Source organism: Anser brachyrhynchus (assembly GCF_964034855.1).
Source record: "Anser brachyrhynchus genome assembly, chromosome: 14".
Taxonomy (NCBI): domain Eukaryota; kingdom Metazoa; phylum Chordata; class Aves; order Anseriformes; family Anatidae; genus Anser; species Anser brachyrhynchus.
This window is the reverse complement of record NC_137709.1, coordinates 12,165,628-12,189,441: the sequence shown is the minus strand read 5'-3', so window position 1 is coordinate 12,189,441 and position 23,814 is coordinate 12,165,628. Positions and strand designations below refer to the sequence as shown.

General features: G+C 54.7%; 2 protein-coding genes across 2 annotated transcripts; both read right to left on the bottom strand.

Annotated features, from left to right (window-relative positions):
• Positions 1-3,953: 3,953 nt before the first annotated feature.
• Positions 3,954-12,123, bottom strand: LOC308178000 (protocadherin alpha-2-like). The gene has a single exon (XM_080555961.1). The coding sequence runs from the start codon at positions 6,581-6,583 to the stop codon at positions 4,088-4,090; it is 2,496 nt and encodes an 831-aa protein (XP_080412087.1). The 5' UTR covers positions 6,584-12,123; the 3' UTR covers positions 3,954-4,087.
• A 676-nt stretch (positions 12,124-12,799) lies between these two features.
• LOC308177994 (protocadherin alpha-6-like) lies at positions 12,800-23,422 on the bottom strand. The gene is made up of 2 exons (XM_080555955.1): positions 21,336-23,422; positions 12,800-20,205 (listed from the first exon to the last, which is right to left on the bottom strand). Exon 2 carries the CDS (start codon positions 15,334-15,336, stop codon positions 12,814-12,816), a length of 2,523 nt encoding a protein of 840 aa, XP_080412081.1. The 5' UTR covers positions 15,337-20,205; positions 21,336-23,422; the 3' UTR covers positions 12,800-12,813.
• Positions 23,423-23,814: the final 392 nt, after the last annotated feature.

Here is a 23,814-nt window from a genome sequence, read left to right as displayed (position 1 = left end):
GACAGCACTTCTTTCCCTTCTCCACACTTCTTGGCCAATGCCACACTCCGGTTGCAACCACTTCCCACACACAAGGCTCATTTCCTGCTCAGTACCACCCTCCCCACAATCGAATGCCCACCACTTCTCTGTGCTGCTCACAAAATCACTGCCACAACACCTGAACAATGTTCCACCCCACCGACACAATCCAGCTCCAAACCCACCTCTGAGCATCACCCTCTGCAGAGCCTCGCCTTCTCCCACAATTGCCAGGCTCTTCCCCAATTCACAAACGGCACTCGCAAGGTTATGCACTGGCTCTGCAATCTCAGTGTTAAACAGAGAAAGCTGGACCGATGGAAAATGTTTACAGCAGCTCCTGGTGGAGCCACCACTCCTCATGCTCAGGAACACAGGAGTCAAAGGCCATCTGCCAGACTGCTGCAAATCCAGGACCATGGTACAGAAGAGTGAGATGAACGAAAACCAAGTGGGCAGACAAAAACAAAACTCTACACAGAACCTGGGGAGGCCCTAGAACACTGGGCCAGGGATTGACACAAATAGCCTTCCTTGGAGACACACAGACCTTGACAGGATGAGGCCCTGACCAGCCTCTTCTAACTGCAGTGTTCGTCCTGCTCTCAGCAAGGGAACCATGGATGTCCACGTGTCACCTTCAGCATGAGGTTCCTTAAGGTCCTCGGCACTCACTTCCACTGCAAAAAGGGAGGTCATCCCAGGAAAACATCAGCTTCCAGCAAGTTGCAAGCAAACACAAGGCAAGATCACCCTGCCCAAGATCACCCTGGGAACATACAAAATGGCCCGGTCCTACTCAGTGCCACTGACATGTTCACCTCCACCAGATACCACACTTGCTCGCCACACCCCAAGGCTGACTCCAGCTCTTGCAGAACCTTCCCATGAATAAAAGCACCACAGAGAAGCATACAAACAGAATCACATAGACACTGTCTCCAGCACATCCTCTGCAGCTGACCCTTCCAGTTTTCAGTGCTTCAGCAATCGCAGATGCAAACATTACAGGGGGATGAGCAACACGATTTCTAAAGGTGATGGTGTAACAGCCCAAAAGGCAATGGGTGCTCATTTCATTTTGTGAAAGAACACCCCAGATGTTGACAAGCAAAGCACTCTTATGGATAACATCAACTCTATGCATGCATGTGTTACATCTTCCAATGAAAACTTCTGGGGATTTTGAAGGGGCTGGCTGTGAATGCCAATGTTGAAAGCACGTGAAATCAGGACACCGTATGTCAAACCATTTCTCTGGTCAGGAATGAAAGGCCACAAACAGGCAAAGATGAGAGTACAGTTGTATCATGTGCCTCAATGGAATGCATTTCTGAGTAATGTCTCAACATCACAACTCCAGCAGCTCTGCAGTTTCAGGCACCTTTCTGGAACCACACATGGCAAGAAGATTTCACAAGGTCCCCAACCAAAAAAAACAACAACCAACCAACCAAAGACATTTTCGTTAGAAAGGTTTCAAGGGCACACTGAATGACAAAGAATAGTGTCTGCAGGACCACCATCACCACCCTTCATGTCTTGAACTCCTTCAGCAATCTCAGGTGTAAATGCTGCACAACAAAAAGAAACAGCATTTGTGGAGCTCATGTCATGAAAGCTCGAAGCAAAATCGGTATTGGTTTTATTCTGTCAGAGAAAACCTCAGATACTGAACAACTAGCCTCAGTAAGATGTTCCAAACCAGGAGCTGAGGACCTCTTGGATGCACGCCAACAGAGATGTGAAAATTAAAAAAGAAAAAAAAAAGTAAGAGGATTACACATAAGGCGATTGTAAGTCCATAAAACCAACAGCAGTAGAATACAAGAAGAACGAGTTGAACAAACACCAAAGGTGCTCCCCTATCTCATGTTCCATTACCAGCTCTCTGTGTGAAGGTGCAAGACTCCAACATTGCTGTATCGTGAGCATCAGACACCCCACCAACTGCATCCAGCTGTAATGAGCATGAGCTGGGCACAAGGAAACAATCACACCACATTCACCAGCACTCCAGGGACACAAGCGAGGCCGGTCACCGCAGAATGCATACAACTGGCACAGTCAGATCCTCTGAAGCCATTCTCAAACAAAACACCTTGGTTCGTGCTTCAAACCAGTTTCCTTCTTGCCTTGACCTCTGGCTGTGCTCTTCTACCTCTGTACTCCAAAGCACTCTAGCGGCATACTCATAAAGGGAAAAGTATAACATGATTTCAGATGCATCTTCCCCTTTACAAACAACTTTCTGGTGGTAAAGAGAGTGAAAAAGTTGGTATACTTTCAATGCGCATAGAAAAAGACAGGGGACACAAGCATGGCTTGTAGAGAGCGGAGACATGGTGATCACAAGCAACTGCAACTCTACACAGAATCCATGCAACAGCAGGAAAGGGAGGGAGTCAAAATGCCTTCCTTTCACATATTCTGACCTGCACAAGACATGCCCTCTGCAACCTGATCTAATGCAGTTCCAGCCCTCCACACAAGGACAACACATCCCTGCCTCGAGGGAAATCACCCCGTCCACTTCCTGGTCCACTGCTCTGTGATGCCTGAAGTTTTTCCTTCTCATTCAACATGTCCCAGAGGAGAAAGAGAGATTCACAACTGATGAAAGGCATTATGCCTCAAATGACATCCAGACCATTTCAACACCACATATTGTCTCAAGTTAAGGAAGACCTTCAAATCACGTCTCTTGGAGCCTGGGAAAGGGTCTTCCACAGCAATACTCTGGGACGATACTTCCTCAGGCTTTGCTTTAGACACCCATGATGCACCATTCTGGGACATGTGTTCTTAACACAAGTACGCGTCTCTTCTTCTTCGGTTACGGCATGCAATGCAGATCCTTTACAAGTTCATCGCTCACATCAGGAAATGGCCAGGTCCCATTCACTGCCATTGCCACATTCAACTCCACCTGATTACATGATTTCCCTTCCCACCCCAAGGATCACTCCAGCTTTCACAGACCCTTCCCATCAATGACAGCTACAAAAAATGAAAAATATTCCAATGGTACTAAATCCACCATGTCTGGCAGACTCTTTGTAACAACTTCTAAGCAGGGCTCTGTGTGACATGCCACTTCCCTGACAAGGAATACAAGTCAACAGTCAGAAAAGCCTAAAGACCTAAGTGTCACCTTCGTCATTGCTTCTTGACAGGACAATCAAAACACACAAAGTTCTCAACAAGAACAAAAACAAAACAGAGCACAATGACAATAGCAGGCTTGTCATTCAGCTACTTAAAGGGCTTTCAATAGTGCCTGATGGACAGTCACCACCAGACTGACTCTTCCTGTCTTGCAGTCCTTCAACAGTCTCAAGCAGAAATGCTTCAAACCAGTGACCAACAGGACTTGCAGAGACCATGTTGTGACAGCTCTAATGAAAATTGGCTGTGATTTCATTCTCTCTGAGAAAAACTCAGATACTGAACAGCTGCTTTCAATAAGATGTCCCAAAGCAAGAGATGAGGAGATCTTGGAGATAAAATACAACGATGCAAAAGCCACCATCAGCTGATTACAGACAGTAATACGCTGCCTGTACCACAATAATAGGACCAGGCATACATGGCCACAACTAGAACAAGTTGAACAGACACCAACGGTGCTCACCTGCACCATGTCCCTTTGTAACAGTGTGTGTGAAGAAATAAGACGTCAATATTCAGGTACCATAGGTATCAGACATAACGCATGAAGAGATGACTTCACAGCTGACCCTGTACAGCACGAGAGGTTTCTAGAAAGGCCCTGTCCTGGCAGCAGGAGCGGGGCTCTGAACACAACAGCCAACGACAGGACCCGCGCTGGGGCACAGACCCAGACCACAGCTCTGTCAGCAATCGCAGCTCGAGCACCTGACGAGCACCGAGCGGCCGCGGGCCTGGGGGTTGCGCCCGGCTGCCACAACCACTTCGAGATAGCAGCTGGGAGCGGGGGCAGGAGCGGGGACAGGTAAGGTTAGGCAGAGGAAGAGGACAAGACTGAAGAGCGAGGACACGGGCAATGAAGAGGGAGAAGACGAGGGAGAGAAAGCGGGCAAGATTAAGGGGCGAGAGGAGGGCGAGTGGCACTGACCGTGTCCAGGAGAGCGGGCGGCTCCTGCGGCGGCTCCTTCGGCGCGGGGCCGGGCGGCGGCGGGCAGTTGGGGCTGAAAACCATCAGGTCGCTCTTGCCCGCGCCGTCCGCCACGCACAGGCTCCGGCTCTGGCGCTGCGAGTACGACCAGCTGCCCACCTCGCTGGCGCACACCAGCGTCGCCGGCCCGGGCCCCGCCAGCACGGCCGCCCGCGGCGCCCAGCGCGACGCCCCGTACAGCACCACCGCCAGCAGGAACAGGCTCGACACCGCGCAGATGGCCACCACCAGCCACACGTTCGTCGCCGACGCCGCCGCCGCCGCCGCCGCGCCGCCCTCCGCGCCCGCCGCCGGCCGCAGCCCCGCCCCCGCCGACACCGCCCCCGCCGCCGCCAGCGCCGCCTCGGCGCCCTCCACCAGCGACACGCTCAGCGTGGCCGTGGCCGAGCGCGACGGCTCCCCGTGGTCCCGCACCACGATCAGCAGCCTCTGCCGCGGGCCGTCCGCCTCCTCCAGCGCCCGCGCCGTGCTCACCTCGCCGCTGTACAGCCCCACGCGGAACGGGCCCTTGCCCCGCGGCTCCCACAGCTCGTAGCGCAGCCACGCGTTGTAGCCCGAGTCCGCGTCCACCGCGCGGATCTTCGCCACCACCTGCCCCGCCGGCGCCCCCCACGCCGCCCACGCCCACAGCGACCCCGCCGACGACGACGACGACGACGCCTCGCCCGCAGCCCAGGGCCCCGGCCCGCCGCCGGCAGGCGGGAGCAGCGCCGGCGCGTTGTCGTTCTCGTCCACCACGAAGAGCTGCACCGTGGCGTTGCCGCACAGCGGCGGCTCGCCCGCGTCCACCGCCCGCACCTCGAACTGCAGCACCTGCAGCTCCTCGTAGTCCAGGGGCTGCAGCGCCCACAGCCGCCCGCTCTCCGCGTCCACCGACACGTAGCTCGACGCCGGACGCCACCCCGGCCCCGACCCCGCGCCCGCGCCGCCCTCCGCCACCGAGTAGCTCACGCGCCCGTTGCCCGCCTCGTCCGGGTCCCGCGCCCACAGCCGCGCCAGCTCCGCGCCCGCCGCGTTGTTCTCCCGCGCCAGCACCGTGTACACGGCCTGCGCGAACGCCGGCGCGTTGTCGTTCACGTCCGACACCGGCACCCGCAGCCCGCGGCTGGCGCGCAGCGGCGGCGCCCCGCCGTCCTCCGCCCGCACCTCCACCTCGTACTCCGACACCCGCTCCCGGTCCAGCGCCTCCCGCAGCACCAGCGAGTACGAGCCCGCGAACGTCGCCACCAGCCCGAACGGCGACGGCGGCCACACCGCGCACCGCACCCGCCCGTTCGCCCCCGAGTCCCGGTCCGACACGCTCAGCAGCGCCACCACCGTCCCCACCGACGCATCCTCGGCCACCGGCACCGACAGCGACGTCACCCACACCTCGGGCGCGTTGTCGTTCACGTCCAACACCTCCACCACCACCTCGCAGTGCCCCGACAACGGAGGAAAGCCCCTGTCTCTCGCCGCGATTTGTAACTCGTATAAGCGCACTTCTTCAAAGTCCAGGGGGCCCCGCAGACGGATCTCCCCTGTCTGCGGATCAATGCTGAAGACATCTCTCTTGGCAGCAGGAACTGAACTGACGATGCTGAAGGAAAATTCGTGATTAATTCCCTCGTCCGGGTCTGTGGCACCCACGTGTGCCACGAGAGTCCCCTCCGCCGAGTTTTCTGGCAGCCGCACTTTATACACCGACTGGTTGAACTGGGGCGCGTTGTCATTCGCATCCAGCACCGACACCACCAGCTCCACCGTGCCCGTCAGCGACGGCCTGCCCCCGTCACTCGCCGTCAGCACCAGACGGTGCTCGGCCAGAGACTCGCGGTCCAGACCTTTCGTCAGCACCAGGAACAGCGACTTCCTACCATCATCTGAAGATTTCACGTCCAGAGCGAAGTGCTCGCTGGGGCTGAGGGTATAGGAGAGCTGCGCGTTAGCTCCGATATCCGCATCCGACGCGCCCTCCAGCGGAAAGCGGGACCCCGGCAACGTCGTTAATTCCGCGATGCTGAGGTTTTTGGTGGCGGCGGGGAAGAGCGGGGCATTGTCGTTGATGTCGGTGACCTCCACCTCCACGTGGAAGACGCGCAGCGGCCGCTCCAGCAGCACCTCCAGGCGCAGGGCGCAGGGCGCGCTCTTCCCGCACAGCTCCTCCCGGTCCAGCCGCGAGCTCACCACCAGCGCCCCGCTCGCCCCGCTCACCTCCACGCTCGCCCGCCGGCCCTGCGCCACCAGCCGCAGCCGCCGCGCCTCCGCCTCGCCCGCCTCCAGGCCCAGGTCCTGCGCCAGCCGACCCACCACCGTGCCGCCCTTGGCTTCCTCCGGCACCGAGTAGCGCACCTGCCCGCCGCCCAGCGCCCAGGCCGCCTGCAGCACCAGCACCCGCACCACGGCCCGCACGCACACCGCCATGGCCGCCGCCGCCGCCCGCGCCCCGCACGGCTCCCGCCGCCGCCGCCGCCGCTCTCCTGCCCGCCCCGCGCCGCTCCCCCCGCGCGCACAGCCGCCCTTCCCGCCGCCCCGGGGCGGAGCCGCCCTCCCGCCGCTCCCGCGCCGTTCCTGAGCCTGCAGCGACACCGTGTGCTCCGCCGCCTCACTCGCGCCCGCCGCCGCCAGCACGGCAGCGACGCCGCCCCCGCCTCGCGGGACGCCCCCGGCACTCGCGGGACGCCCCCGGCACTCGCGGGACACACCACGGCGACGGCGCCGCCACCGAGCCCAGCACAGGCCGAGACAGCAGCGCTAACGAGGGGGCAACAGCCCCGCAGCGCTGCGCTCCAGACGACGCTCCCCGCACACCGACCGGCTCCCAGCCCTGCACGCACCACGCCGACGGACGCTCCTCTTCCTCACTTGCTTGTTTTTCCAATCTTCCTCCTACTTTGCTTCTACTCCATTCTCTGTCTTGCTTGCTTTCTTGCTTCCCTAGTTTCTTCTGAACGTCTTCTTGCCTTCCTTCACTACTAACCAACTTTTGTTTCTTTCCTCCTTCTGTCTTTGCTTCTTTGCTTCCTTCCTTTCCGTATTTTCCTAAATTTCCTTCCTTTCATTTCTTTCTTGCTTCCTTTCCTTCCTTCCCTGGCTCTTTCCTTCTTTGTTTCTCTTCCACTCTCTGTCTTGCTTGCTTCTTGCTAGCCTGCATTCTTCTCGACTTCTTTCTTCTCTCTTTCTTTCTCAGATTATTTCTTCATTTGTTCTCTACCTCTCTTCCAGTTCCTTCATTCTTTCAGTTCCTTATTTCCTTTTCTCTTACTTATTTCATTCATCCTACAGTTTCTTCATGCTTCCTTCCTTTCCTTCACTCCTTCTATACATCTGCTTCTCTTCCTCTTCTCTTTACTTTTCCTTTTCTTCTACCTCCTCTTCTTTTTTTTCCTCCTTTATCAAAATGCTTTCCAAATGCCTGCACCTCTCTTCCAAGCTAGCTCAGACATGCTCTGAGGCAAAACCTCTTCTTCCTCTTCCTTGCCGCCTTCCATTCTGCTCTGTACAGCTTCCCTTAGCACTCATGAGGACCATGTCTCCCCAGGAATTTCTCTGATGAGCCACCGCACACCAGACGACCTGGATGCCCACTTCAAACAGGCTCCAAGACCTCCATATAGCTCAGGTGAGTCTTTCACTCATTTTTTTTAACAGAAAAAAATACATACATCTGTCTCTCAAACATTTTTTTTTTTTGCATATGAACAACTTACGGGCAGCATCAGTGGTTGCTTGCTCAGAAAAATGAATAGATTCATGCATGGATGTTGTGGTTTAACCCGGCTGGCAGCTAAACACCACACAGCCGTTCGCTCACCCTCCCCCCTCCCTCTCTGGGATGGGGGAGAGAAACGGGAAAGTGAAGCCGGTGAGTTGAGATAAAGACAGTTTATTAAGACAGGAATATAATAATAACAATAACAATAATAATAATAATAGTGATAATGATAATGGTATTAATAATAATAATGTGTAAGAAAACAAGTGATGCACAATGCAATTGCTCACCACCCGCTGACCGATGCCCAGCCTATCCCCGAGCAGCCGACCCCCCACCCCGGCCAGCCACCCCTATATATTGTTTAGCATGACGTCAGATGGTATGGAATACCCCTTTGGCCAGTTTGGGTCAGCTGTCCTGGGTCTGTCCCCTCCCAGCTCCTGCTGCACCCCCAGCCTGCTCGCTGGCAGGACAGAGCGAGAAGCCAAAAAGTCCTTGGCCTGGTGTAAACACTGCTCTGCAACAATTAAAACATCAGCATGTTATCAGCGCTCTTCTCATCCTAATCCAAAACATAGCACCCTACCAGCTACTATGAGGGAAAATTAACTCTGTCCTAACTGGAACCAGGACAATGGAGAACTGGTTTAAAAGGGAAATTCTCATTTAAAGTCTTCAGTGATTTCTAGGGAAGCTGGACTGAACAGAAATCATCGAGCTTAGCAAAAGCTCCTCAGACGTGGGAGAGTGTGAGGTGCTCCATGACACACAGCTATCACACAGGAAGCCATCATGCAGGACAGAAGAAAACCAAAGGATCCCATTCCCCTTCATCGAAACACAACCTTTTCCAACATCATAAACACAGACAGCACTTCTTTCCCTTCTCCACACTTCTTGGCCAATGCCACACTCCGGTTGCAACCACTTCCCACACACAAGGCTCATTTCCTGCTCAGTACCACCCTCCCCACAATCGAATGCCCACCACTTCTCTGTGCTGCTCACAAAATCACTGCCACAACACCTGAACAATGTTCCACCCCACCGACACAATCCAGCTCCAAACCCACCTCTGAGCATCACCCTCTGCAGAGCCTCGCCTTCTCCCACAATTGCCAGGCTCTTCCCCAATTCACAAACGGCACTCGCAAGGTTATGCACTGGCTCTGCAATCTCAGTGTTAAACAGAGAAAGCTGGACCGATGGAAAATGTTTACAGCAGCTCCTGGTGGAGCCACCACTCCTCATGCTCAGGAACACAGGAGTCAAAGGCCATCTGCCAGACTGCTGCAAATCCAGGACCATGGTACAGAAGAGTGAGATGAACGAAAACCAAGTGGGCAGAAAAAAAAATACTCTACGTAGAACCTGGGGAGGCCCTGGAACACTGGGCCAGGGATTGACACAAATAGCCTTCCTTGGAGACACACAGACCTTGACAGGATGAGGCCCTGACCAGCCTCTTCTAACTGCAGTGTTCCTCCTGCTCTCAGCAAGGGAACCATGGATGTCCACGTGTCACCTTCAGCATGAGGTTCCTTAAGGTCCTCGGCACTCACTTCCACTGCAAAAAGGGAGGTCATCCCAGGAAAACATCAGCTTCCAGCAAGTTGCAAGCAAACACAAGGCAAGATCACCCTGCTCAAGATCACCCTGGGAACATACAAAATGGCCCGGTCCTACTCAGTGCCACTGACATGTTCACCTCCACCAGATACCACACTTGCTCGCCACACCCCAAGGCTGACTCCAGCTCTTGCAGAACCTTCCCATGAATGAAAGCACCACAGAGAAGCATACAAACAGAATCACATAGACACTGTCTCCAGCACATCCTCTGCAGCTGACCCTTCCAGTTTTCAGTGCTTCAGCAATCTCAGATGCAAACATTACAGGGGGATGAGCAACACGATTTCTAAAGGTGATTGTGTAACAGCCCAAAAGGCAATGGGTGCTCATTTCATTTTGTGAAAGAACACCCCAGATGTTGACAAGCAAAGCACTCTTATGGATAACATCAACTCTATGCATGCATGTGTTACATCTTCCAATGAAAACTTCTGGGGATTTTGAAGGGGCTGGCTGTGATTGCCAATGTTGAAAGCACGTGAAATCAGGACACCGTATGTCAAACCATTTCTCTGGTCAGGAATGAAAGGCCACAAACAGGCAAAGATGAGAGTACAGTTGTTTCATGTGCCTCAATGGAATGCATTTCTGAGTAATGTCTCAACATCACAACTCCAGCAGCTCTGCAGTTTCAGGCACCTTTCTGGAACCACACATGGCAAGAAGATTTCACAAGGTCCCCAACCAAAAAAAACAACAACCAACCAACCAAAGACATTTTCCTTAGAAAGGTTTCAAGGGCACACTGAATGACAAAGAATAGTGTCTGCAGGACCACCATCACCACCCTTCATGTCTTGAACTCCTTCAGCAATCTCAGGTGTAAATGCTGCACAACAAAAAGAAACAGCATTTGTGGAGCTCATGTCATGACAGCTCGAAGCAAAATCGGTATTGGTTTTATTCTGTCAGAGAAAACCTCAGATACTGAACAACTAGCCTCAGTAAGATGTTCCAGACCAGGAGCTGAGGACCTCTTGGATGCACGCCAACAGAGATGTGAAAATTAAAAAAGAAAAAAAAAAGTAAGAGGATTACACATAAGGGGATTGTAAGTCCATAAAACCAACAGCAGTAGAATACAAGAAGAACGAGTTGAACAAACACCAAAGGTACTCCCCTATCTCATGTTCCATTACCAGCTCTCTGTGTGAAGGTGCAAGACTCCAACATTGCTGTATTGTGAGCATCAGACACCCCACCAACTGCATCCAGCTGTAATGAGCATGAGCTGGGCACAAGGAAACAATCACACCACATTCACCAGCACTCCAGGGACACAAGCGAGGCCGGTCACCGCAGAATGCATACAACTGGCACAGTCAGATCCTCTGAAGCCATTCTCAAACAAAACACCTTGGTTCATGCTTCAAACCAGTTTCCTTCTTGCCTTGACCTCTGGCTGTGCTCTTCTACCTCTGTACTCCAAAGCACTCTAGCGGCATACTCATAAAGGGAAAAGTATAACATGATTTCAGATGCATCTTCCCCTTTACAAACTACTTTCTGGTGGTAAAGAGAGTGAAAAAGTTGGTATACTTTCAATGCGCATAGAAAAAGACAGGGGACACAAGCATGGCTTGCAGAGAGCGGAGACATGGTGATCACAAGCAACTGCAACTCTACACGGAAGCCATGCAACAGCAGGATAGGGAGGGAGTCAAAATACCTTCCCCTGACATATTCTGACCCGCACAAGACATGACCTCTGCAACCTGATCTAATGCAGTTCCAGCCCTCCACACAAGGACAACACATCCCTGCCTCGAGGGAAATCACCCCGTCCACTTCCTGGTCCACTGCTCTGTGATGCCTGAAGTTTTTCCTTCTCATTCAACATGTCCCAGAGGAGAAAGAGAGATTCACAACTGATGAAAGGCATTATGCCTCAAATGACATCCAGACCATTTCAACACCACATATTGTCTCAAGTTAAGGAAGACCTTCAAATCACGTCTCTTGGAGCCTGGGAAAGGGTCTTCCACAGCAATACTCTGGGACGATACTTCCTCAGGCTTTGCTTTAGACACCCATGATCCACCATTCTGGGACATGTGTTCTTAACACAAGTATGCGTCTCTTCTTCTTCGGTTATGGCATGCAATGCAGATCCTTTACAAGTTCATCGCTCACATCAGGAAATGGCCAGGTCCCATTCACTGCCATTGCCACATTCAACTCCACCTGATTACATGATTTCCCTTCCCACCCCAAGGATCACTCCAGCTTTCACAGACCCTTCCCATCAATGACAGCTACAAAAAATGAAAAATATTCCAATGGTACTAAATCCACCATGTCTGGCAGACTCTTTGTAACAACTTCTAAGCAGGGCTCTGTGTGACATGCCACTTCCCTGACAAGGAATACAAGTCAACAGTCAGAAAAGCCTAAAGACCTAAGTGTCACCTTCGTCATTTCTTCTTGACAGGACAATCAAAACATACAAAGTTCTCAACAAGAACAAAAACAAAACAGAGCACAATGACAATAGCAGGCTTGTCATTCAGCTACTTAAAGGGCTTTCAATAGTGCCTGATGGACAGTCACCACCAGACTGACTCTTCCTGTCTTGCAGTCCTTCAACAGTCTCAAGCAGAAATGCTTCAAACCAGTGACCAACAGGACTTGCAGAGACCACGTTGTGACAGATCTAATGAAAATTGGCTGTGATTTCATTCTCTCTGAGAAAAACTCAGATACTGAACAGCTGCTTTCAATAAGATGTCCCAAAGCAAGAGATGAGGAGATCTTGGAGATAAAATACAACGATGCAAAAGCTACCATCAGCTGATTACAGACAGTAATACGCTGCCTGTACCACAATAATAGGACCAGGCATACATGGCCACAACTAGAACAAGTTGAACAGACACCAACGGTGCTCACCTGCACCATGTCCCTTTGTAACAGTGTGTGTGAAGAAATAAGACATCAATATTCAGGTACCATAGGTATCAGACATAACGCATGAAGAGATGACTTCACAGCTGACCCTGTACAGCATGAGAGGTTTCTAGAAGGGCCCTGTCCTGGCAGCAGGAGCGGGGCTCCGAGCACAACAGCCCTTGGCAGGACCCGCGCTGGGGCACAGACCCAGACCACAGCTCTGTCAGCAATCGCAGCTCGAGCACCTGATGAGCACCGAGCGGCCACGGGCCTGGGGGTTGCGCCCGGCTGCCACAACCCCCTCGAGGCAGCAGCTGGGAGCGGGGGCAGGAGCGGGGACAGGTAAGGTTAGGCAGAGGAAGAGGACAAGACTAAAGAGCGAGGACACGGGCAATGGGAGAGAAAGCGGGCAAGATTAAGGGGCGAGAGGAGGGCGAGTGGCACTGACCGTGTCCAGGAGAGCGGGCGGCTCCTGCGGCGGCTCCTTCGGCGCGGGGCCGGGCGGCGGCGGGCAGTTGGGGCTGAAAACCATCAGGTCGCTCTTGCCCGCGCCGTCCGCCACGCACAGGCTCCGGCTCTGGCGCTGCGAGTACGACCAGCTGCCCACCTCGCTGGCGCACACCAGCGTCGCCGGCCCGGGCCCCGCCAGCACGGCCGCCCGCGGCGCCCAGCGCGACGCCCCGTACAGCACCACCGCCAGCAGGAACAGGCTCGACACCGCGCAGATGGCCACCACCAGCCACACGTTCGTCGCCGACGCCGCCGCCGCCGCCGCCGCGCCGCCCTCCGCGCCCGCCGCCGGCCGCAGCCCCGCCCCCGCCGACACCGCCCCCGCCGCCGCCAGCGCCGCCTCGGCGCCCTCCACCAGCGACACGCTCAGCGTGGCCGTGGCCGAGCGCGACGGCTCCCCGTGGTCCCGCACCACGATCAGCAGCCTCTGCCGCGGGCCGTCCGCCTCCTCCAGCGCCCGCGCCGTGCTCACCTCGCCGCTGTACAGCCCCACGCGGAACGGGCCCTTGCCCCGCGGCTCCCACAGCTCGTAGCGCAGCCACGCGTTGTAGCCCGAGTCCGCGTCCACCGCGCGGATCTTCGCCACCACCTGCCCCGCCGGCGCCCCCCACGCCGCCCACGCCCACAGCGACCCCGCCGCCGCCGACGACGACGCCTCGCCCGCAGCCCAGGGCCCCGGCCCGCCGCCGGCAGGCGGGAGCAGCGCCGGCGCGTTGTCGTTCTCGTCCACCACGAAGAGCTGCACCGTGGCGTTGCCGCACAGCGGCGGCTCGCCCGCGTCCACCGCCCGCACCTCGAACTGCAGCACCTGCAGCTCCTCGTAGTCCAGGGGCTGCAGCGCCCACAGCCGCCCGCTCTCCGCGTCCACCGACACGTAGCTCGACGCCGGACGCCACCCCGACCCCGACCCCGACCCCGACCCCGCGCCCGCGCCGCCCTCCGCCACCGAGTAGCTCACGCGCCCGTTGCCCGCCTCGTCCGGGTCCCGCGCCCACAGCCGCGCCAGCTCCGCGCCCGCCGCGTTGTTCTCCCGCGCCAGCACCGTGTACACGGCCTGCGCGAACGCCGGCGCGTTGTCGTTCACGTCCGACACCGGCACCCGCAGCCCGCGGCTGGCGCGCAGCGGCGGCGCCCCGCCGTCCTCCGCCCGCACCTCCACCTCGTACTCCGACACCCGCTCCCGGTCCAGCGCCTCCCGCAGCACCAGCGAGTACGAGCCCGCGAACGTCGCCACCAGCCCGAACGGCGACGGCGGCCACACCGCGCACCGCACCCGCCCGTTCGCCCCCGAGTCCCGGTCCGACACGCTCAGCAGCGCCACCACCGTCCCCACCGACGCGTCCTCGGCCACCGGCACCGACAGCGACGTCACCCACACCTCGGGCGCGTTGTCGTTCACGTCCAGCACCTCCACAACCACCTTGCAGTGACCCGACAGGGGTGGGTTTCCCATGTCCTTTGCATCCACTTGTATGCGATACACCCCAACGTCCTCAAAATCTAAGGAACCTCTCAGATAAATCTCTCCACTCGTTTTGTGAATTCCAAACACGTCTCTTCCATCCTGAGGAAAGAAGCTGTGAAGAGAATAAGAGATGTTCCTATTGCTGCCCTCATCTAAATCCGTGGCATTTACTCTGAGCACAAAAGTGCCCATTTCAGTATTTTCCGGCAGCCGCACTTTATACACCGACTGGTTGAACTGGGGCGCGTTGTCGTTCGCATCCAGCACCGACACCACCAGCTCCACCGTGCCTGTCAGCGACGGCCTGCCCCCGTCTCTCGCCGTCAGCACCAGACGGTGCTCGGCCAGAGACTCGCGGTCCAGACCTTTCGTCAGCACCAGGAATAACGACTCGGTATCATCCTCCGTTTTCTGCAAATCCAGAGCGAAGTGCTCGCTGGGGCTGAGGGTATAGGAGAGCTGCGCGTTAGCTCCGATATCCGCATCCGACGCGCCCTCCAGCGGAAAGCGGGACCCCGGCAACGTCGTTAATTCCGCGATGCTGAGGTTTTTGGTGGCGGCGGGGAAGAGCGGGGCATTGTCGTTGATGTCGGTGACCTCCACCTCCACGTGGAAGACGCGCAGCGGCCGCTCCAGCAGCACCTCCAGGCGCAGGGCGCAGGGCGCGCTCTTCCCGCACAGCTCCTCCCGGTCCAGCCGCGAGCTCACCACCAGCGCCCCGCTCGCCCCGCTCACCTCCACGCTCGCCCGCCGGCCCTGCGCCACCAGCCGCAGCCGCCGCGCCTCCGCCTCGCCCGCCTCCAGGCCCAGGTCCTGCGCCAGCCGACCCACCACCGTGCCGCCCTTGGCTTCCTCCGGCACCGAGTAGCGCACCTGCCCGCCGCCCAGCGCCCAGGCCGCCTGCAGCACCAGCACCCGCACCACGGGCCCCCACCTCAGCCGTGTAGGTCCGCAAACGCCCATTGCTGTCACCGATTTCTTCTCTCCACCATGTAGGTACAGATGCGTATATTGAGAGGTTCTGGCTGCGCTCGGTATTAGGAGCCTCTTTCAATGGCTGCGCGTCCTACTCCTTGCGGCTCTTTCTGTCATCTGAGTTATTTCTCACGGGTACCGGAAGGTGTTCCCCTCTTCCTCCCCCGTTTTCATCATGCGTTTATTAGGTCAGAGCGGCATCATGTGGCAGTCTGTAGGTATTGCCTCTTACCGTGCTCTGCATATCGCCCTTGATTAGCTCCGATTTCGCCATTTTCCATTCCACGCACTTCTATGGGAGGTTGTTGCCGAGTACTTACCTGCAACGCTTTTCACTGTTCTAGTTCAGGAGAAGTGCATATAGTTTTTTTTTAAAATGTGACACCAACTAATCATTCACAGTTCTTTTCCAAGTGAAACTATCATGCCCTGAAATGTACTGAATATATCTGACAGCTCCCAAAATCAGCGTGATCGGTGTTCCTGTTAGAAACCTTGAGGTCTAAATGAAGTGTTTCTGAAAACATGCTCTATTCACATGCCGTTCTATTCATACCTTACAACCAAATAATTCTAAACCTCTCTTGTAGACAAAACACCCGGGAATCGGGTTCTCAGACTGATCGTGTAACTCTTACAAGGACTGTGTGCAGGGACGAAGTCGAAACAGGGAAACAGATCCCCTTCTTCCACTCGCGGTCACTGGGTCCTCTCCACGGCTTCTTTCAGTGGGAACAGGGCGGTTTTGCGACAGCTCCTTCCCGGGGGAGGTTCCCTGTTACCCGCCCGCCCTGCTGACAGTGCAGGGTCGTAGTAACTTTGCTGTGAAACGCTCAAAGGAAAGGAGTCACGAAGTGAGAGCAAACTCTCACAAGCGCCAGTTCCAAACCTCTCAGAGTGGAGACCATGGGAAGGCGGAGGGGAGAGGAGACAAGCACATTACGCGTGGATGCTGCAGTCCCTTGGGAGAAAGCGGAAGAGTCGTGTTACCGGCGAGATCCTTCCTTCAGACGAGACAGGGCTGAGATTTTCTGCTTTTAAGGGTATCTTCGCTGTTCGTGCTCGCCATCTTCTGCAGGCACGCCGGCGGGGCGGGATTCTGCCACCGGTGGCTCAGTGTTATCCCTCAGTGTTACCCTCTCCCAGTCCCCGGCAAAGCCGGGTGCACTGCACTGAGAGGATTCTCGACCACCCTCTGAAGCTCCAGGGCAAAGCCCACCACCTGCCTACACAGCTCTTCTCTGCCCACCTTTGCATCCGCCGTCACCTGCCCGGCGCACCGGCAGCAGCCGCGCTAAAGCCGGGAGCAAGTCGCCGCCTTATCCCTGCAGATCCCGCACATAGAACTTGGTTCAGGAGCACTGACCACGGCCGTGCCGGCTGACCTCGCTGCTCTCCGGCTTCTCGCCGGTTCATGCGGAAATCCTCCGCTGAAGGTAGTCAGGCTTTCTAGGAACAGCAATCATGTCTCGAGTCCAGATCCGTATCTAGTCCTTGATGCCCGCTGTATTTGGTTTATGCCGTCTTGACTTTATCCTGTTGTAACTCAGAACGCAAAAGATGAACGCTTCTTCCTCCTGCGTCTTTGCACCTTTACTGCTTTTTTTTTTTTTTTTTTTTTTTTTAATCCCGGCCCACGACAGGCTCATCGGCCCGAAGAAGTCATTCAGAGACACCACGTTTCCTGTTCCAAATCCTTCCAAATGGAGCACAGTGGATTTTCAGCCCCCGAAGAAGAAGCGTGGTCTTTCCCTCCGGCGCTGCTCCCCAGCGGAGCAGCCCAGGGAGAACGGTAATCGTGACCTCTGGCAGACACTGCCGCAGCCGGGACTGCGACTTCCTAAGCCCACGGACACGTTCCTGCCACACCCGGAATGTAACACAGCACGTTTTGTCCTTTTTTTTTCCCATTCTTTAAATCTAGGGATTTTCTGCGGCTCACTCTGTTATTACCACAGACGGAAACAAAACCTATCCCGTCCAGTGTAAAAGCGTTTTGTTGACTTTTCCAGGCGCAGGCAGATGGTTCCTCTGTTATCAAACAGAGGAATTCCACAAGTAAGAATGTACAAGGCACGATTTTGCAAAATTAATCCAGAGGCACGTTCCCGACTGCTGAATTTCCTGGAAAATAAGATCTAAATGTAGGGTTGGTTTTTGGTTTGTTTGTTTGTTTCAGTTTCGTGTAGCAAAAGGAAGTAAGGGTTTGGGTGGAGATCAGCGTCTTGACTCGTGCATAGAAAGAGATGCTGGGACGGATCTTCTGTCAACAAAGCCACCAAGATCATTCCAGGTGAATCCAGGACGAGATGTGTTTAAGCAGGATATATATTTTTTTTCCTGCTTACCCGCTTGCTAAATTCATCCACTTACCTGGAATAAGTAGATCGCCTCTGGACAAATAGTTTCATGCCATATTCATAGGGATGAGAACATACTACTGTTGTCGGCAAAAACAGAATTAGTTTACTTTCAAGTATCTTAGAGCTGTGGTAAGGTCTAAATTAAGACTGCTTTAAAAAATGTAGTAGGATGTTTTAATCGGTAAGACAATTGCTAAAGAGAAAACACGCATTACTACCAAGGACAGAGGACACGGTGTCCCTTCTCCTGTGTTACGAGTAGTTGTCTGCATCATTTCTATATAATTTCCATATCCACCAAACAGCTCGAATAAATGATCCCACAATGCCGGAGATCTGAGCTTTGCTAAGGATAAAGATGTTTCTGGAAGCAAAGAAAAAAACTATCCAAGATAACCTACAAGTTGGAAGAGATTCGTGCTTACTCAAATCCAGCCCACGTGGGATTCTCACTTTCTGATTAAATCCAGCTTCTGCAGAGGGTAAAGCAAATCCTCAAGCATTGTAGCATTGCATTGTAAACACAGATGCACAACTAACTTGCCTTTTACACCACCTGTATCTGTAATGTGAAGCCACCAAGTTCATAGGGAGAAGCTGAGAAGATTCTGCAAAAAAAACACCCGAGCTGGTGGAGTTTCTAATGTCTAATGGCTTAGTTTCCCTCCTCCGACGCTGGTGAGTGCGCCCTGTGCCTCGGACTGAGCATAAGGCGAGGAGTGTTGCTCGCCCTGAGGCCACGACGGCTGACAGAGGGTTTGGGCGTTGATCTCCGAGCCTCCTGCATTAGACAGAAGGGGTGACTGCCTCGCTAAAGGGGTGTGAAATAACCAGGAGTCTCGGCCTCCCAAATTCAGTTTATCCATCTTCAGAGATCACGGAGTGAGAGCTGGATTTTTAGAAGAGCAAGTACAGCCCAACGGCAGGGATTTGGAGCAGCTCCGACTGGCTGGGAGGTTCGCCTCCGCCTGTCAGTGGAGACAGAGTCAGGACAGACTTTTCGAGGGAGATTTGAAGAGCCCTGTGGCGGTCCCCGCTGAACTCAAAGCGTGACTTTAGTTACGCTTTGAGGCAAGAGATGGAGAATCGGAGCAGGGAGAAAAGCCGCAGCTCCGGCAGTCGGTGCCGCGACCCAGGACATTTTCCATCACCGAGATGGAAAGGGCCGAGCAGCAGCTCCGGACCAGCCGGCACAGGGTGACTGTCCCCATCGACGGGGATCCGGGACGAAGAGCCTGTCGCCTCCTGAAGGGCCGGTGAACAAAGAAATTTTTGATTTCCGTGTGTATGTCAACTGGCGATGGTCTGTGTCGGTTGGAAGTGATGTTGATCTGTATAAAATGTTAGGATTCCAAACGTGAGCTAATTAGCCTCGTGGGTCGGTCTGGAAAACGATGAGGAGCAGCCAAGTAGCACTGAAGAAAGCGCTCACAGCCGCATCCCGCGGAGCGGGTCCCTCACGCCTCTTTGACACAGCCTGGAGTTTCGAGCACAGCCCAGAAAAGCGGAGATCGGGTTTCAAAGCCTTCCCGAGACCGAAAACGTTTAAATCCAGAAGTGCCCTAAGCACGGAGAAAGGAACCATCCGGCGGCCTGGGGACCCGCCGGCCCCTCTGCGGCGGGCGCTGAGCGGGCGCTCGGGGGCCGGAGGCACCGCGGGCTTTGCTCCGCGCTTCGCCTTCAGCAACCAGGATCCCAGAGCGGGGAACGGGCGACAAATCCGCCCCCTTCCGCCTTCAGGACCCTGGCAGAGTCGGAGCCTTCCTCACCCGGCGGTTTTAGGGAAGCTGCTGGCGACGTCCATTGCTTTGTGCCCGGCCGCCGGGTGGTCGCTGCCGGCGCTCAGCCTGTCACTCGCGCGGTGACAGGACGTGTCGCAGGGCCGGGCAAAAGCCTTCCGCTGGCGCCCTGATGCCGGCCCCGGCACCGAGCGATGGTCCCGGCCGGAGAGCTGGGGGAAAATCCGCCTCTTCTAAACCCTCCCTCCTCGGCGGGGTCGGCCCCCCTCCCCGGCTGGGATCCGCAGCGTTTGCAGGGGAGCAGGCGAAAATCCGCTGTTTTCTTCCTCTCCGCCCTTCCTCCAGCACAGGAAATCTCCCGGCAGCGCCGCGGTGGCTTCTAGCGGGCGACAGCGACACCGTGAGCACCAAGTGGCGCCGGGCAGGCGGCGGAGGCTGGCGGCGGCCGTGCCTTGGTCCGAGCGCTGGAGCCCGGCAAGGGTTTGGCTTCGCATGGCCAGCCGCAGCTCTTTCCCTGCATCTCTCTTGTCGCTGGAGGCTTTGTCCACAGCTCGCCTTTGTTTAGGATAGCGCTGCTCCGAGTGCCGTAATGGAAGCCAGCGTTTGTCACGTGCCAGTATTTTAGGGATGCGCTGCGCAGCCACGGGCTCTTGCTCCAGGGGAAGGCCCCCCCTCCCGTGTCACAGCCCACCTCCTCAGGACGACCGCGGCGATGCAGACACATCCTTCAGCGATTATCATTTTGGCTCCTCAACCTGTGGAGACAGCTCATGCAATAACCTCTCCGCTCCCCAGCCTTCTGCAAACCACATCGTTTGTAGCAGCACCTCGCGAGTCCCCACATACCCCGGTGCAAACGGGCACGGGGACCCGGCGGTGGGCTGGACGTCGGCTGCTGGCGCAGAATAAAACGTGGAGAATAATATCTAATAATATCTAATGAAACGTGGAGAATAATATCTAAGGGGGCAATTAGCCGTGGCCCAAGGAAAGCAGTGCGGGGAGCAGGCACCCCGGGGTGCTCAGCCCGCGCCCTCCGCCACGTCCCCGCTTGGGGACCTGCGGCCCCGCCAGCTCCGCTGCCCCGGGGGCGGCGGCAAGGTGCGGGAGGCAGCCCCGGAGCGCGGCCGGCCGACCCCGCCGAGTTCATTCCCCAGATCCCATCAGCGCTGCAGCTCGGGAGCAGATGGTTCCCTCCGCCCCGGGTTCACCTCGGACAGATTGCATACAATTTATTAATAACCCAGCAGATGCTCGGGCACTTTCCAGCCCGGATTATATTTCCTGATTGCTCAAATCCCGGCGCGGGGGAGCTGCTCGTTTATCTCCCGCCGCTGCCGTCTGTGCCGCACCAGCACCGGCCGGTTTGTTCCCCGCCTCGCCGGTGGCCGGCAGGGAGCGACTCCCGGTAAACCAACGGGGCTGGGGTTCGTGCCCGTTACTCCCCAGGGTTTCGCTAACCGGGTTGCAGAGACAGGATTCCCCCCCTCCCGGAGCTGTTTTCCAAGCCATGGGGATGGCTTTATCAAGGGGAAATTAAAGCAGCCCACCAAGAAAAACAATACAGTCCCCGTGCCCCCCCCTTGGGCGGGGGCAGTGAGACAGGCAGCAGCGGGGGCTGCTGACCTCATCTCCGCCAGGCAGAGGGTCTCAAGACAGGAGGGGGATGCGGGTTGAGGGGCTGCTTGCACCTCGTGAGACCCCTCCCAGAGCTAGACAAGATGCTCTGAGCCATCACGGCCCTTTCAGCAATGCTACTTTCAATTTTAATGTGTAAAATGGGTTTTTCTTTGGTCTGCAGAGAGAAGCACAAAAGCAGCAGGTTGTTTATACTACTGAATAAACTAAATGCAGGTCTCTGAGGGATCTTACACAAACCACTTACCTTGGAAAGTAATCCCATGGGGAAGTGAGCTACAGAGAAATGCGTGGTTAATGTTTTACATCTTCAGAGCAGCATCCAAGTTGCTGGCACATCACCAGTTAGCATTAGGTATCACAGGTGGTTACAATTTGGAATGCAGAAATCCATTCTAAGGTATAAGTAGCAGGGCATTTGGGGCTGAATTTCAGTGGAGCATGGTATAGGGGTTAATCCTAAAAGCTTAAACTAATCTTAAAGTTGAAGGCTACGTGAGAGTTTGTAGGGAAAGAACATTTATTATCGGAATGCATGCCACAGTGTAGCTTTAAAATAAATATAGGAAGCACAGAAATCTTTTCTGCTCAGTGGCAGCTGTGCTCAATAAAAGGCATTTCACTTCCTGTGAATGCAGGTAAGAGACACTCTCAGCAGTAACAGCAGAAGAATATTAAAGTCTGTTACATTTTTCATAGCTCCTGACATTTGCAGTATAATTCCACTTCCTTGCCTTCACCATGCTCCCTCTGCCCAAAATACTTTGTGCAGGGATGCATTTTCTTCACTTCAACCTTTTTAAGTGCAGTGAGAGAATTAAGCAATTACAGGGGAAAAAAAAAAAAAAGAAAAAAAAAAAGAATTCTTTCCTCCTTGCTCTACAGCAATAGAGAACAATTGGACAAGATGATGCCAGCTGGGCTTGTTACGGAAAGGAAAATTGGGGTGCAAAAGCTGGGGGTGTTGTGTTAAGATGGTCAATGAGGATAAGGAGGAACTCTCAGAGAGTGAGGTATTTGCAATTTCAGGAGGAAGCCATAGAAGGCCTTGCACCCTGCAACTTCAGTTCCTATCTATAGGTTCCCCTAGTACTACACATCCCCCCAAAAGTCCACCCAAAAGGGAGTGGAGGGAAATTTCAACACTGGTAAAGGGTTCCCAGTGGGTATTTTATCCAGTTTCCCTCATATTTTCTCCATCTTTCTGCCGTCTTTCTGTAACAACAACTGCAAATATTCTCCCAGTTCAGAAATTCTCATAGGCTGTTCATTTAGACAAATCTCTCACCACAACTATATTTTTCTTTCACTCTTCTTTTCTGTGCAGATGCTCTGCAAGCCATGAGCACCATCTCCTTTTTCCTCTCACAGACTTCCCAAATACCTATGTCCTCACTGAGTTTCCTAGACCAGGTCACAACATAAAGCACAAAATGAGCAAAACCAACAACAGCAACAAAAATGTTGTCTGGGTTGATAACAGAAGTTCTTCTATCATGCACCATTTCAAGCCTTTGACAAATTGTCACCAGTGAGTAAATACTTTTAAATGACATTTAAAAGGAATGCATAATGATGTGATCTCTTATTACATGAATTTTTCACTCTTGACCTCTTCAGTGCTGAATTTGGAAAGTGGGAAATATGAGACATAGCCAAAATAATGAAAATTACAAAGTAGAACCTAGTAACAAAACAAACAAACAAACAAACAAAAACAAAGTGTGAAGGATTCCCTTTCTGCTTCTTTTTTTTTTTAATCATAATATGGTGGTTTTACTTGGGTGGGCAGCTGAGCTCCACCACAACCGTTCTCTCACTCCCCCTCCTCAAAGGGAAAGGGGGAGAAAATACGATGCAAAGGGCTCAAGGGTTGAGATAAGGACAGGGAGATCACTCAACAATTATCGTGACAGGCAAAGCAGACTCAGAGGGAGATAATAAAATTTATTATAAAAAAAATTATTATAAAAAATAAAATTTATTACCTATTACTAACAAGCTAGAGAAGTGAGAAACAAAGGAAAGAAACCCAAAACACCTTCCCCCCATCCACTCTGAGTGGCACAGGGGAACGGGGGAATGGGGGTTGTGGTCTATCTATAGCACTTGGTCTCCACTGCTCCTTCTTGGTCACTCTCTGCCCCTGCTCCATGTGGGGTCCCTCCCACAGGATGCCGTCCTTCCCGAACTGATCCTGTGTGGGCTTCCCACAGGCAGCAGCTCTTCAAGAACTGCTCCAATATGGGTCCATACCATGGGGTCCATCTATCACGAGCACACTGCTCCAACCTGGGTCCCCCACAGGCAGCAGCTCCTGCCAGGTCACCGACTCCTGCGTGGGATCTTCTCCACAGGCTACAGGTCCAGCCTGGGGCCTGCTCCTGCTTCTTCCCTTCCCTTCCCTTCCCTTCCCTTCCCTTCCCTTCCCTTCCCTTCCCTTCCCTTCCCTTCCCTTCCCTTCCCTTCCCTTCCCTTCCCTTCCCTTCCCTTCCCTTCCCTTCCCTTCCCTTCCCTTCCCTTCCCTTCCCTTCCCTTCCCTTCCCTTCCCTTCCCTTCCCTTCCCTTCCCTTCCCTTCCCTTCCCTTCCCTTCCCTTCCCTTCCCTTCCCTTCCCTTCCCTTCCCTTCCCTTCCCTTCCCTTCCCTTCCCTTCCCTTCCCTTCCCTTCCCTTCCCTTCCCTTCCCTTCCCTTCCCTTCCCTTCCCTTCCCTTCCCTTCCCTTCCC

Excerpts from the sequence above, each read along its gene's own strand:
- LOC308178000 (XM_080555961.1), bottom strand. The coding sequence starts at position 6,583 with ATGGCGGTGTGCGTGCGGGCCGTGGTGCGGGTGCTGGTGCTGCAGGCG.
- LOC308177994 (XM_080555955.1), bottom strand. The coding sequence starts at position 15,336 with ATGGGCGTTTGCGGACCTACACGGCTGAGGTGGGGGCCCGTGGTGCGG.